The sequence below is a fragment of the Hermetia illucens genome, chromosome 3, assembly GCF_905115235.1.
Source record: "Hermetia illucens chromosome 3, iHerIll2.2.curated.20191125, whole genome shotgun sequence".
Classification (NCBI taxonomy): Eukaryota; Metazoa; Arthropoda; class Insecta; order Diptera; family Stratiomyidae; genus Hermetia; species Hermetia illucens.
The window spans coordinates 171,145,254-171,161,687 of NC_051851.1; the positions used below are offsets into that span (position 1 = coordinate 171,145,254).

General features: G+C 42.1%; 1 protein-coding gene across 1 annotated transcript in view; it reads left to right on the forward strand.

The window, feature by feature from the left end:
* The window catches only part of LOC119653208, a 307,226-nt gene that overhangs the window by 193,387 nt on the left and 97,405 nt on the right, over window positions 1–16,434 (forward strand). The window contains exon 4 of the mRNA XM_038057775.1: window positions 14,362–15,238. Coding sequence (XP_037913703.1) covers window positions 15,157–15,238 — 82 coding nt within the window. The 5' untranslated portion in view covers window positions 14,362–15,156. The remainder of the gene's footprint in view (window positions 1–14,361; window positions 15,239–16,434) is intronic.

Sequence of the window (16,434 nt, forward strand, 5' to 3'; positions counted from 1 at the left end):
TCCTTTCTGTTTCCTTTTAAGGGTTGTTTGAACTTACTTTGATTTGGTCTTCCTTCTTCTATGCGCGACGTTCGTAACTGCAACTTCACCTGTTCCGCTTTACGCAGCTCACCCTGGATCCTTGCGATCATGGAGTTGATCGCATCCCAGTACTCCTGGCATATTAGCATTCTCCGGACAAAATTCTCTCACTTAAAGTGAGTGCTCTCTAAGTTTCTCTCTTCTTCCACGAACCCCGTGGATTGGAAGAATAAGTGATTTGGGCCTTCTAGGATTTCATTGCAGCTCCGATAATGAAATGAGATGTTCAATTTAAACCCGTACAGATACTGACGATATCCTACATGGCCGGTGAGAAGCTAAGTAAGATTATAATTGATCTTGATTGTTCTCTCCAGCTACTCCCCGATGGCAGGGATCGACCTGTGGGTTTAGCGATCCCTTTTTGAGTGATCACATCGCTATTGCTATCTATTTATAGATCACTCCCTTTCGACTTCAACTACAACAAAGGAGAGATGACGTATTCACCATCTCGTCTGCCAAGATGTTAACTGAATACATTCCTGAGATGACGAAGGCCGTATCATCTGATACGGTCCTGAACGTAGAACATACTCTTAAGAACATTCTCCTGTAGACGGCACTCAGTTTATGTGCACTAGATAAAACATGCAGCGATGTTATCCAATGTTGGCCGTCCTACATTCGACATCATTCTTATTAGGGCCACATGCGCGATCGATGGTATTTCGCAAGAATACTCTATGTGCTGCTTAAAAATGAGCTTTAAATCTATCATCACTCCTAAGTATGTGATCGTTGGTTTGGAAATGATGAGATGATTCCCAATTGTAACGAGAGGATAATTTCTATTACGACCTTGACAGCGCCTATTGTTTCGCATAAGTACAACTCAGCATCTCCGAGACACTTCTCGACCATAACCAGTGCGTAACCAATCACTGTGGCCTTATCCATGACTTTAAGATTAGGTACATCATTGTACATGATGTTTCATAATAGCGGGCCCAGTATGGAGCCCTGTGAGACATCCGCGGAGACAACGTACAACATCATCGGTGTCATAAGAAACCATCCATTTCGAATAATAATGATATTGTCAAAGCTGTCCCACTGCACCCTAAAAGAATTATTCTGTTCCTTTAATGGTTGTGCCGTGCCTGTATACTATAGTACGTCGTTTAAACCTATAACCTACAGAAACTTTATTATGGTCCCTACTTCCAAGAGTTTCAACTTGGCGTCTGGTATTAAGTATTCTCCCAGGTGCCTGACTAATTTTCTAATTTGTACAAGCGCCGGACACTGTTCCAGCACATGTGTGGGCGTTTCATCACTCTCTTCACAGAATCTACAGACAGTGCCTATAGATATTCCCAGTTTTTCCTAGGTGATAGTTTAGTCAGCAATCCCCAGTGAGTATTCCGACTATGATCCGGGAGCTGTACTTGGTGAGGTTTAAAAAATTTTTTAAATTCTTGGGTTTGTACCATGCCATGGCGATGCTCACTTTAAGACGATGCGCTCCACTGTGAAGTCAATGATTAAAAAAGCGCATAAATGGTACTTATTGAGCGTTGAAGCCGCCTTGCTCGCGGTAACTTGAAAACTTTTTCATCTCACACTCGCAATTCTCGTAATCCCACTCAATCTTTCCCTTCTTCTATTAGTTTTGCTCTTTCACTGCTTCACTGCTAACTCCCCTGCGATTTTCTCTGCACTCACTTCTTTTCCGTGGTTTCACCCTCGACTCCTCCACCCCAATGACTCTTCTAACTGCAGACTGCTCCAAATCTCAGGCCATTCCTCTCCTTAAGCCTTCCTTGGTTGCGTTCGTCATTGACCCCAAAATCAGACCTGGCCCGATGGACTTCCTAACCTCTTTCTTCTTAACTGTAGGAAACGCTTTACTCTCCCCCTGTGCATAATCTAAAGCAGAAGTCTAGAGGAATTTTACTTTCCCTATCTATGGAAAAAGGCTCTTATCATCCATATCCTCAAGAGCGGAGACCCATCCCTTACTGTGAACTACTATTCCCTTCTCTCGTCTAGCTCCAAAATCCTCGGGAGATACGACTGGTTGACTGCGCACTTTGGTCACCTCATTGTCAAAGAATAGTATGGTTTTGTGAAACACAGATCTATGACTTCAAAATTTCTGGTCTTTACCAACTTCGCTGCTAAATGCTCTAATTTATAACAAGGGGTACACGCTATTAATACTAATTTCTCCAAAGCCTTTAATACCGTTGACTATAATATTCCCCTTTCCAAACTGTCTCTACTTAACTTCCCCCTCAATCATCTCCTGGCTTTGCTCCTATCTCGCATCTTTTTATGGTTACTCATCTCATTCCTTTTCTCTTTCCTCTGGTATTCCCCAAAGCTCTATACGTAGCCCCTACGCTTTTTGTTTTTTATCAATGATCTTGCCTCCATCCTCACCTGCCCCTATTTGCTTTATGCAGACGACCATAAATTATTTGCCCCTGTTTCGTCTCTGTTGGACTTTGCTCTCATGTAGTCCAACCTTGATAATTTGATTCATTGGTGGTCGGTCAACAAGCTAACACTGAATGTCAGCAAATGCCATTGGATATGCCTATTCCTATTGTCTTAGTAGACAACCCCTTTCACTACTGACTTCCTTTCAAGACCTGGGTGTAATATTCAACGATAAACTTCGTTTCAATCCTCACTTCGTTGACATCATCCACAGAGCTTCTAAAATGTCTGGTTTCATCCTACGTTCCTCTTCCGACTTTACTTCAATTCAGCCTTCCTCAACACTCTTCAGCTCCCTTGTCAGAATCAACCTTGAATGTTGCTGTGTAGTCTGGTCCCCTTTTGGCATCCGTAACTGTCGCGCTCTTGAAGTTGTACAACGCAAATTCACCCGGACTCTCTTTTACAAAAAGAACCTTCCAGGGGTTGACTATCCCTCATGACTCCGCACCCACAATCTCACCTCCCTGCAGTAATGTCGTATCTTCCTTGATATGTGTACTCTTTTCAAACTCTGCAATTGCCTGATGGACAGCTCTGCCAACTTGGATATTACTTTCCGCAACGCCTCTCACAACACAAGTACCCTTCGCGGAGCTCCCAATTTACTGTCACTCCCCGATCCCGAGGCTATGCCGGTCCTACAACGCCTCACAGCTTGGGTTCTTTGACTCTGTCTCCTTCTTTGGAAGTCGCAGAAATCCACAAGCCTTCCAAAATTCTCATTACCGTCGACAAGTTGGTGTTTCCACATCACAGTAAGGTGTTATCAGACCTGATCTTGGTATTCAGATCACTCATTACGATCACAACGTTTCATTTTATCAGAAACCGACTTCCAGGCGAAGGGAGGGCGCCTTCCGGTCCCAGTCAGAGACAATTCGACGCCGGATTCGCGTCTCCATTCACTTGGCTTTCCAGAGAACAAAAACACATTGCCAGGGAGAGGAGTGCTCTTCAGAATCCCAGCATTTTATTTCGCTTAGGCCCAAAGTGTCCAGCTTATATCGTTGAAATTCCGGCTCCAGTTGGAGGAAGTAAACACTCTGTGGATGCACGCTATCGACGTCGTGTCGGTAACAATAAAGTCACACACAAATATCTATTTCTTTTATCATAGTTGATCCTTACAACAGGCAGGGACGACTTTGAGTGTATTATTGAGTCTCAACTCACAAGGGTGAACAACCTATACCTCCTTCAAAATAGTTGAGACGTAGCATAAACTGCACGGCCAATCCTGCTTTAACTTTCTCTTTTTATTTGAAAGGTATACCATTTTTGTAATTAGAATTTCGGTTTTTATAGTCCGGACCTGAATATCTTCTTCCACTCCCAATTAGAAATCTAATAAATATGCCGGCAACTTCCGCTAATCTGTCTGCCTAACAAATTATTAACTTCCTTTTAATCTTGCAACGGCCAATCCTTCCCGAATACCTAGACCCCCCAAGTCGACCCCCAAGTTCATGACCGCCGTTTTAATTTTGCCAAACATTCGAAAATCCTTCTGAATTCTCACCGCTTAGCACCCATTCCGGCATAATCCACTGAAACATGGTTTGATTGCTGGCTGAAAGCATCCTTTCACCTTTCTCCTAGCGTCGTAATTCAACGGGCTTTCAATAGGAGCAAGTGCATCATGAAAACGCACCACAGGGAGCACCAGATTTAATACATTCCAGCAAACACATTTCTCGTGTTCGACGCTAGTAAACCAGAATTTAATTGAGATGCTCGCCGGATATGAATCTGCAGCCACCTCTCTGTACCATTTCTGTTGCTGGAGCATAGTCGTAACCGCAACTCTATAAAAGATCTCCCGAAAAATACAACTTGGTAGCACGTCTTTTCCATCATCTTTTACGGTTGATCTCGTCCGTACAGACGAGAAAGTCTTTTTATCTTTTAATGGGAAGATAAAAGCCTTTCATAAAGTATTTTGACAGATTTATGAGTAGATATATCTTCTAATACCTTCTCATTTGGATTCGTATCTGTCGAGGCTTATTTTTACTCGGGGTTTATTTGTCTTGGACGGAAGGGTAGGCCGGGACGATGGTGAATTATAAATTGCAGGCTCCGAGTCGTAAACAAAGTCTAATTAGTGAAAGTGAAAAGATTATCGCTTTGAATTTATTATTGCTGAATTATAGTTTCGGCACTACATATATTTTCCAATTAAATGCTGGATTAGGGACTAAATTTGGGGATGATGGGGGTGCAGAAAACCCATTTCGCTGGGAATTAATGCCGGCAATAATCGTGACGGAAGTACTTACTCCTATTATGTTTCAGAGATTTCCTACTAAAGTAAAGGGTTGTTGTTGGGGTTGTGCCATGATTCCCGGAAAACGAGCTTAGGATTTGCATAGATTGCAGCAATAGGGAACAATAAAGATACTCTCTTCCAGCTCAGCAACAACAACAAGCTTCTGGGAACATTTCAATACGCTCATGATTCCATTCGATCTTTTTGCCTAGACGACTACAAAAGGATACGCTGAACATGGATCTGATAAAGCACTGTAGACTGCAGCTGGTGATATTACATCGTATCCCCATATCAGAACATATCGGAAAATATTCATGGAAAATATGCGCAAATATTGAGAAAAGAAACTGGTTTGATTACAATCGGCGATGTAGCGTGTAATAGAGTTCCACCCTTCGAACTCACCAAGTGCTTCCATTCACCTTTGAGTGCAAGTAATGCAATTTCCATGGACTGAGCCTGAAACTTTCCCAACTCCATGTAAATTTATTATGAAAAACTCGTGACAGGAAAATGCATATTAGTTAGTTGGATTAAAGCAGAAGAAAGTTTTGAGTCTGGCGCACGAGACGACTACTGCTGGTAGACACGAAATATGGAGGGAGGGGGGCGGTTTCGCAGGAGCAAGTTTTGATGAAAGCCCCAAGTACTGGGTCAAAACTTTATCGATAATCCTATTAGATTTTGTGTATGGAGTGAGTTTACGATTCTAGAAAGCACAATTAGGTAATCAGATCCTGACTGATTTATGAGTTTTTTGACTTATCAACTTGCTGACAGGATCCTTGGGAAGTGACTGCATATTTATGGATACATAACAGAAACCCTTCTCAGTTCCTGATATTTTGAGAAGTTTTGTTCTGAATTTCGGGGGATTTGTAGTAAGTACTAAGTTTACATCCCTCAAGAATGCACAGAGTCCCTCCCACTCAGCCCCCGATTACGATCCCCGATTACCTTCACTCCCTTGCGGTTCTGTTCATTAAAATTAAAATCTGAAAGTCAATCTTTTTCCCCCAGGCAGAATCAGAATTTAATATAATGAGCGCTGCATGCACAACAGTTACGAAACTCAATGTTTAACTTAAAGGAATTATGGGTAGCAAACTTAATCCCGACAGCAAACAGCCGAGAATGTAATCAAAACTTTCATTGAATACCTAGGACAGTATCTTGGCGATCAATCTAATTAAGTCTTGTAGATTTTATCTGACAAAGTAACTCGGTAAGTCTGAAAATATGAAAATCTTGTCAAAGTTTATCTCAATAGTTTCCAGTTGAGTCAATATGTATCCACATAGATCCTTATGCAGTCTGAGTTCCATAATGTCTCGGTCCACAATGTTCAGTATTTCTTCCGCAAAGCTCTCAATCCGATTATTTCATGTTTTTCCATGGAAGTCTTTACAATGATGAACTAAGTCGTCCTGTTCAACTTCTTCTGCTTTGTTTAGGAGAGTTTTCATCATTGAGAATAGTTTTATGAAATAATAACTTTTTGAATTGTATTTGTTGCGCTGTCTTTGAAGGATCACCGTGGAACGTAATGCTTTTTACTACTTTCCTGGAGAAATCAATATAATTAATGCATGAATGGAGGGATTTACAGTTTAATAAAGATGAATTCCCACAACCATGGATAGGAAGAAAAGTCCCGACAAATATGCAGAAAAATGATAGAAAACGGAAATATTTCTTTCTGATGTTTTGTGTTCACTAACTGAAGCCGCAGCTCAAGATTTTGGACGACTAAGACCACACATCTACAACCGGTATCCCTGCGGAACCGTGATAAGATATCATTTCGGAGGTCAAAAAAGAGCAATAAGCATTATCGAACATTATCTTCTGGAAGGGGTTGGAGCGCTGTAAACTAACTCCGCTTGTGCTTGAATTCCTCAGTGACACCCTTCTTTTACACTAACCTCCTTCAGTTTATTGTACTCACTTTGTTTACTGTATTCCATACTTCCTTTGCTTGGACCATTTCAGGAATTAACGTTTCAACTGGCACAGTACCGCGTAACATCGGATACATTCAAACTCTTTTCTCTCCCCCGTCAATTCTGTGCAATGAAATGAGATATGCTCCGGGTCCTCCCAAACATTCGAGAAGGTTTTGCAGAAAAAACTGTTGTGACGTCCTGTGTAGTGAAAACAAATCCTGTAATCGCCGTGCTATGCCTGCATAAGACATCGTCGCCAATATCCCTTAGATGGGGTCTAGAGCGTACCCTCGTATCATCGGTACCAGTTCCCCTTTCACTATTCTGCGTCCTACGTTTATAATCCAACTCCCTCCTTGGCCATTCTGAGACAGCGGATTTGGCACAATAGAATTATCACTCTTCCTTAAAGTGTGACCTATCGACTGTCATTTCCGCCGTCTAAATCACGCGTTTACCGATATCTGGCTTGTAAGTCGACGTATCTGGTCGCTCGAGATTTTGTCGAACCAGAGTACACCTATGACATGGTGAAGACACGTACTAAGAAAGGCTTCTAGTATCTCAGTAATATTTATTTACTTTCCATGCGCTACCTCCTTCAATATTCCACCTATTAATACAGATAGCAAGAGTCCGATGATCTTTCACAATGACAAGCTTGGTTTCGTTCGTGTTTTTCTTCAGCTTGTCTCCATCTTCAGATTCAGAGTCCAAGCAACTGTCACATGTCATCGGAGCAGTCAAAGTTTTGAGGAAATATGTCATGATCCATTGAAGTCTTCTGTGATCTTCGGGCAAGGTAGCATGGTGAGGTCACCGATAACGATAGGGAATATAGAATAGGCAGCAATCTTCAACTTTGTCAGATTCCACTTTCTCCTTCAAATTCCCCCAAAATTTCAACTCGATGCTAGCTATTAGTGCCTCCGGAATTTTACCCTCCCTCAGAATATTCCAGACACAAAAAAAGTTGACTGCCGGTTTCGCCCAGGGCAGAGACAACTCATCAGACGCTACCTCACCTCTGCCTTAGGAGCAGCATGACCGAAAGTAACGACACGTGGTAATTGCTCTCACCTGTCATTTATTTTCAGTCACGCTCCTCCTAGGGCAGAGGTGAGGCAGCGTATGTAGTATTGCCTCTGCCCTGGAGAAGTCAGTCAACTTTTTTGTCATCAAGTGGGTGCGGACTCAGGACTCCCAGCATCTTCAACAAAGTAAATTCCAGACACACTTCCTATTAGCACTTCATCCAGAGCAGAAACTAAGCTTCTCTCCTTCGATCATGGTAACTCCACCCCTTAAATTGCTCATAATCGTGGCTGACGATCGTTAACGTCTTTGAAGGATTTACAATTAAGTAACTAAATACCTAGCGATTTACTGCCTGAAGTTTTTCGTGGAACCGGAGCTCAAACACATCACGTTCGATCTTACGTTTCGCCAAGGTCGTCAGATAGCCCATCACACCTAGGTAGTTTCTTGATTTCTATTGTATCGGAAATCTCTATTGTTGGGTAACTATTGAAACACTCCTCATTTTTGTTTTAATTAGCCCCTGTTACGATCTTCATATCGATCGTAGTGAGTTAGTTTTAGATACCAAATTACGAGTCTCTACAAGATGCTTCTATTGCAATTTTTATAAGGTCGGCGCAACCCCTTTGCAGAGAACAATAACAGAGAGCCGCAAAAGAGAAAGGAGTGCCCTTCATAGCCCAACATCTTACCTCGCCTAATCGAAGTCTCGATTGTCAAGTAGCCAAACCAATGAATGCTCCATAGACGCACCTTTCTGGATTCATGTAAGTGTTTTAACAATATCCACCGAAAGATACCACTCCAGCCACCATCCCGAATGCGTCCTCTGATATCGTTTTGTAGGCGTTTGCTACTCCCGTCACACTTGGGAAGGACGAACACACATGTTTACTGTTCCCTGTAAGCCTCTAGCATTATTCCAGAATAATAGTCCTAGCACTGATCCTTGTGGTACTCCGGTTTTAGTTACATTCATTCGTGACATTCTGAACCAGTGTTCATATTTGCGTAGGCTAGTTAAGAACAGCCCTCTTCAGGAACTTATCACTGCACTCCGTAAGGATATCGGCCTATATAATGAATAATTCACTTGTGGGTTCGACCGTTTTCGAAATAAGCAACTGACTTTTCCACTCCTTCAGAAATACCCTTTCTCCCCCAGGCAGGCGGTGAACGCACTGAAGAAAACAGTAGATCTTCCACCGCAGCTTCCACTGGTTTATTTAAAACTCCATCTAAACCTGAAGCTTCCATGTTTTTGATTCTTTGGTTCCATATATGATCGCGCATAAACCTCTCCCCCTCAGAGCAACATTTTCTGGTCGTCGAGGAAACGGAACATTTGCAACTTTCTGCAGAAACACCACACCAGTAGCTTATGGCTGCCCTTTCTCTAAGTTCACCGATAATTATCCTTCAGGCTTCATCTAGCTATCGATGTTTGCTTCGTCAATTAATTGCTTGTGCTGCGTTGTTATTTCCTTCTTGCTCTGGATTATTCAACTTTTAGTCAATTAATACTAAATGCAAGTTTCTTTCGAGTTCCCTTTTAGATTGCAATTATGTCCGTAAAAACTTCTTTATCAAAGTTTTCGGAGTCTTCTTTTGGCTTAGCACATTTTCGCCCGTAGGACCCTTCATTTTCTTGTTCAACTATTTGAATTACAACTTTCCACTACGAAAACCTGGCGCTCTAACTACTAAACCTTCCGAACAAGGTTTATGTCTCCAAACCATTATATAATGACAGGAATCCTTAAAGGTAGTGGACCGGGTCTTCTTTTTTTCTTCTTCTTCGGCCTTTGTTCCGTTAAAAAGTGTGTTCGACTCGACTTGATCGATTGCACAATTCGATTATAGGCCTGATTATGATGGAATCGGGAGGCTCTAGCATGTGACGCCATCATTGTTACTGTCGGCCTTTTGGTGGCTTCCTATTCACTTCGGTGTTCAGACCAGTCATAGCGAGTTAGTTCTCGTTAGCGCGAATTACGTCTCCATTTAGTCGAAGGGGCCTCTTCACTAATTTTTTTACAATTTGTACGACTCCATATCGACCGCCGATGCCCTTATTTCTGATGTAATCATTCCGTATTACGCTACTATTCCAACGCGAAATCTTTGTGTTCTTTCCCGCGAGGTGCCATTCATTGTCTTTTATAGCTGGCCAGAACGTGGAACCGTAGCAGGAAACAGGGCGAACGGTATTGCGCTAAATATTGGATTTGAGATGTTCGGCACGCCGCGTTTTCTGATATCATTTTATAAACGCTTACAAGTGATTACTTATCCTGCCTTTTGATTCATTACGAAGACGCACTTTTTTCTCTGCTGCCTTAAGATAAAAATTGTCTCTACCCTGTGACCTGGTATTTCCAAGCTAATTGCCTACAGCCACTTTTTGATAATTCAGACACATTTGTCGATTGTTCACTCTATACCTATCATGAACCTTTTTCTGAAATCCCAATCGTCAAGTCGTCCATATTCCACAACCTGGTGGTCATTCCAGGAAGTTTCAGGTGCAGCACGCCATCATTACAAATGCTCCTCAGCAATACTCCTAGCGCTGACCCTAATGACATTCTAGCATTCTGCAATGTCTGTATCCATTTCAGACTATAGCTATACTTCGAACTTGCCTATCTCCGGTTAAGTCCTGTAGATCAGGCAATTTCCTTCTTGACGGGTGTTGATTGAAGGGCGGGAGTTTCTTTGATCAATGAACTTCTTGATATTTGGTCCTGCGACCAATTGAGTCTAGTTACCATCGCTAGAAGAAGAACTCGAACGTAGTGCATAATGCGACGCCCATCTTTCAGCGCTCCTCGGCATATTTGACTGAGTTTTCCGGAAAGAACTCCTTTCTGTCTGCAGCGAGTTATTCACGAATTCCATCCAACTTTCTACAAGACAAAATTACATAATGGGGGTAGTGGACGACATAGCAAAACACACAATTACGAACCTTTCCAAATTGGTACAAGTAAGACCGAAACCGAGACGTGGCACGATAGACACGATGTTTTCGGTTCAATGATGAATCCAAGTTGCGATGAGCACCTTGCGATGATGCCTCTTGTCTCAGGGGTGAAGTTTGGCCAAATTCACTCTCTACTGCCATTTTTCATAAGAAACTTCCTTCTGTGAGTCCTCTTCTTAGCCTCTGTTGATGGTTTTCCAGTCCTCTGCAAAAAAAATTGTTGGGACCGCTCCCACAATTTTCATCACACCTGGCTCTGAGACAGTACGCGGTTATCATTACAGCTGGCTCTAAGAGTATGGTGTAAGGATGCCACCTACAAAGCCCCCCGCCTCTGCACTTGCAATAGACGCATACAGTACACTTTCTTAACAAGAGCGTCAGCCTATATCTCCACGCCGTAGAGCGGAACAAACTGCGCCGCATTCATGAAAAGGCATCTCTTGATAGAGGTGGGACCCAACATTTGTTATTAGATTTAAAGCCGAAACTGCGTATGCCTTTCGGTGTGAAACTTGTGTTCTTTCCCTGCTAATGGTTCTCTCAATCATCAGTAATTCTAGTAAACGCAAATTATATAGGTAGTCTCAAAATCATCCTTTGAAAAGGACCTATGTTCGGTCGGTTCGTCCTATTCTTACATAAGCTTCTATTGTGTGGTAACCGGTGCTGAGCCAAACTTAATAGGATTCAAAGACACAATTGTGCGGATGCCACTGAGATTCTGTAATTCTGATTGGTAGATACCCTCAATTTATTTCTGCCCCTGCTTCACTGAACCTCCACATTATGTACGCTGTAGCTTGCAATGCTGTTAGACAGCGAAGCCCTACGGCCACAGTAATATACTGGACGAAATACTTCGGAGATCTCCGTGTTTCCAACGGAGTACGCCAGATGCAAATCTGCTTTTGACGTTTCACCCAGGGTAAAGTAGAAGACCAGTGATGTGTTCCAACTTTATGACATTCACCGACGGTTCAAAGATGATTTGTGGAGCCAGTGTGGGGATAAAGAAAATGTAGCCGAATCTTAATGTTTCCTAAGATTCGCCAGTAAATTCCAGGCGGAAGTACTGACCATACTGGAAGCCTGTTCCTGGCTGGGGCATGATCCTAACCCCAAGTATGACATAGTCATCTTGACCGACAGCCGGACCGGCATTAAGAGTTTTTACTTACACCAGGCTGGTGGAGCAGTGCAGGTATGCGTCTCTGCGGTATGCTTAAAGTGACCCCACCCCCTCTGGCTTACCGGTCAAAGGAACATAAAGGGGAATGATCAAGTTGACGATGGTCGTTAAGTGGAGCTTTGTCCTTGGCAGGCATCGTTTGACACAGTCTGCTTTCGGCTGGTGACTTCGATGAGCAGAATCTAATCGTGCTACTTAGCTGACTTCTTTAAAGTTTATGTTCAAATGGATAATGATAATCAACAACTGTTAGCATAGGGAGCACGGATCCTAGGTTAAGAGCTAAGTATTGACGATACGGGTAATTTTCACTGACTTGATGGTAGGTTCACATTTGATAACTTATACGGACATAACGACGGGTTCGAACCTGAATTTAACGACGATAACGATTCGTCTTATGGATGCCAGGCGCGGCCCCTTGATTCCATCGCAGTGGATCATGTCTACACTATCATCCGATCCTACGAGCTGGTTTTGATGCTACGCCAACTTCTTTGCCTATCAACCAGCACTTGTCTCGCGTGGAATCACAAGCTAATTCAACCTTGCATGGGGATTTCAGTCTGCTCTGTAGTTATGTAGACACCTAGATTGGTACTGAGACTACCACCAGTCTGTCGGGCGAACTGAGTGAACCTCTTTTCATGAGCCTCTCCGTTAGCAGGTTCACTAGAGGAGTGGGATATCCTTGAACTGATACGAGACCGCACTCAAGGTCCATGTGAGGATTTTGACAGTTACCATAAAGTTGTTAGCTAACGAACAGGCTTTCACGGAAGATAAATTGGTAGACCTGCTACGTCGTGGGCTGAGATTAGATGTTCAGAGGAAACTTCTCTACTTTCCGAGTAGAACGGTTAACGAGCTGTGCTTGCTAGTAGAGCAACGTGAAAATTTAGAAAAGCAATTCTTAAGCAGGTGCTCAGACCAATTGCACAACAATTTAGCTAAATCTGGAGAGAACGTGAACATGAAGTACATCTCAGGAAATCCTTAGGTTGACAATCGAGATTTTGTCTTGAATCTGCTCTGCTGAAATTGTCGACAGATTGGACATACGCATGAAAACTGTTAGGAAAATCCCAAACTTTCTTGTTGTGGTTGTTGTCTTCCTAAACATGTCATGCCCTTGTGCACAAAATTTCCAGTTCCAGAACCTAGGTCCAGCCTTCAGGGGGTTCCTGGATTGGACGTTTACCGTGAATTTCGCCAACTTCCTTTTTCTGCTTTAGGTTTTAGGAGGACTCTCCCCCTTGGTCATCTCCAGCCACTGAGGATGATCTTTAGGCTAGATGGGGTGCAAGTCATCCAAGAAATTGGCTTAATTAGGACTAAGGAGTTAGCTAAAAATTGGCTAATAAAAAGGTAGTTAAGAAATGAGTTAAAAAAAGTGGCCATGGAAAATTATTTTGATAGCCGTTAAGTTAGACTCATATGTAAATTCAATTAAGGCCATTTTTAAGCTAATTCTTTGGCCTACACCTGAATCAATTTCTAAGCTAATTCCCTCGGTCCGGTTACACCAATTTCTTGATCATTATTCACAGCACAATAACCGGATTCGGTTTAGATCTGCCTAAATAGGCAACTCTAGATATCCTGATTTTGTTCCCAGGTACACCAATTCAATATTCCTAAAAGTAGATTGGCGTTCTGACCTACGACATCGCTCCACCTCAGGGAAGGTTCTCTTTTTCTCCCATACTTATTGCCCCTATTGACTTTCCGGGCTGAATCACCCTCATCCATATAGATTGAGTGATCCGTCTACCGCAAGCTATTGAGCCGCATTTAGTCCATAACCATCCCTTGATGATGTTGAATGATTTCGGGGGTGATCCTGCTGCTTTTATCTGGTTTCGTAACTTGGTCAGGGTCAGCCTAGTCGGGATACCTAATTTTTTTGCTAATCCTTTTGTCATTTCAAAAGAAGGTATGTAAATGATGGAAAATCCTGGTTACAATTGTCGTCCTAGAACTGTCATTTTTTTGTCATTCCAACCATGAACTAGGAAGGAATAAATTTATTTCAAACAACTATAGTTCCATGCGTATTAATTGGTGTTGGTTATTTAAAATAAAGAAGGCTATCATGTTTATCTGTGCCTTTTCAAAACTGCTTAATAAAACCCAACCCCCAACCCAAATTGCTATGAACCAATAGCCCTATTCCCCTCCCTTTATTCGCCAAATAATGCCTGGAACTTCAGATATAAATTCATCTGAAGCGAACAACTTTGCTTTCGTTTCAAAATAGTTAAAAGATAAACATTTAGAAGATAACCAACCACCACAGAAAAATATTTAAAAAAAACAATGACAACCACATTATTGCATTTCCTTTGAATCAACATTTACTGAATAAATCTATCTTTGATTTCTTTTCCAGGAAAGATAATTGAAACATCAGAAATAACAACTACATCACAGATATCTAGAGTCCATCATCAAAGCTCACCCACAGGCTACACGTCAGTTTCTACTATACGTCAAGAGCTTACCAATTTGCTTCCATCATGTATCCTGCGACGATTGCTTCCCAGGTTGCTGAGGCTTCAACTACACAACCAAAAATAGCTTCCCATTAGAGCAATTAAAACAGCGACCCAGGCTATTATAGCTACGATCCAAGGATCTCTGCCAGATGAAGTAATTCCACATAAGGACCAGAAAGCCGAAGGGGGTGCCAGTAAAAAAATATCCCAGCATCAATTTCAGTATGAAAACAAAGCGTCGTTGTAGATATATGTTAACATCAAAATTAGACAACTAGGACAGCAAAACAGGTACAAAGGGACAGGGACAGGACAACAAAACAAAGCCTGTGGGGGTGGAATCAGATGTAGCCCGCCACTTACTTGGCTAAGCATTCCACCTTGGCAAACCTGAAAGTCAGAATGATGACATTCATATCGACTTCAACGACTTCTCTGCCGCTGAGCATTACAAGGATCTCCAGTTTGCCATCAAGCGTCCCCAACATGAATGCAACCCCAACCGAGTTGATACATAGTGGAAAACTATTAATCGACTACCACTACGACTGCCAACGTTATTGTTAGGAAGGACTCTTTGAGCATATCCCCGGGACAGGACAAAACGCCGGGGCCGAAGGATTGATACAGTCCAGCCATTGAAAGGACATAGTCAGCGCAGTTATAGCTTCGACGTGGAGTTAGTTAGAATGGATTTAATGACAATAGTCGGAAGATGTCTTTGGACTTTGGTCTTTATTATCTCGTTTATTTGCTGTGAAACGTTTTCAGGTGAGTATGCGACCTGTGAGCATATACATCCGTTTTTATATGCATCGTCCTTTTGTTCTTTTATTATTAGTAATTTACGCCGGGACTAGAGAAAAGTTATTAGTGGTTCGGAATGGGGTTAATGGCGACCTTATTCGGGACAATAATGTGCATTGTTCCGCTCAGATTAACCAGCTTTTTGTAATCAGGAATCAATGAGGGTCGGTATTTTCTAAGACAGGACTTTCTTTTGTTATTTGCATTAGAAGCAAAATTGTTTACGTACATTGACCCGTGAGAGCAGATTGTTCAAAAGACTCTTTCATAAAGTATTAAAATGTTCGTTTAGGAGTCAATAAGGACGCAAAATGGGGTAATTAGCATTGTGTCGTATCAAATTATATGTTATTAAGTGAGCAACAATAATATCACATGAGCTTTCATTATGTGTCACTTAGCATAACTGTCAACAACGAGGGCTACAAAGAACAGTGTTTATTGGATACGTTGTATTTTATCCTACAAAACGCATATCCTTTCCCATTCCTTTAACTTGTTTGCGAAAAAAAAGAAGTCTTTGTTTTTGGGGCTTAAAAATACACTCAAAGTCTTTTGTGGCTCACATAAGAGGTGACTAAAAGAGCTATTACTTTATTGCTTTCGGAAATGTCAATAACGCTTGGGATAGGGATTGACCTCATGCTGAAAACCCTTGGCTAGCGAAAACAGATTATGATTGGTTTCTGGAATATAGCGAGGATCCTCAGAATGCTCACTTTCTCCAACTTGAGTGTTAATTCTAAACAGATGAGCTGGACATTCTGGACCTAAGCGAAGTAAGATGGTGGAACTCTAGGGAGTACCACTCTTATTACAATACGCTTTGGTACTCTAGAAAGCCAAGTGATCTCAGCCGGGAATCCGGGGTCGTGTTGTTTCTGGGAGTTATCGCAAGGCGCGTTCTCTTAACTTGGTAGTCAGTTTCTGACAGGCTGGACTGACTGCAAGGACCACAATTCCACAATGGTATGCACCAACTGAGACTTTCGATATAGTGGACAAGGATGCTTTCTATGAGGAGAGGCTTTCTAGGGTTCCATGACAAAGTTACCGAGTACAGAACCTACCATAAGGTCAGATTGTCAGATTGGTTTCAATTGAGCGACACTAAACGGACAATCAGATCGATCCTTCGCGATCAGGAGTAGATTTGAAAG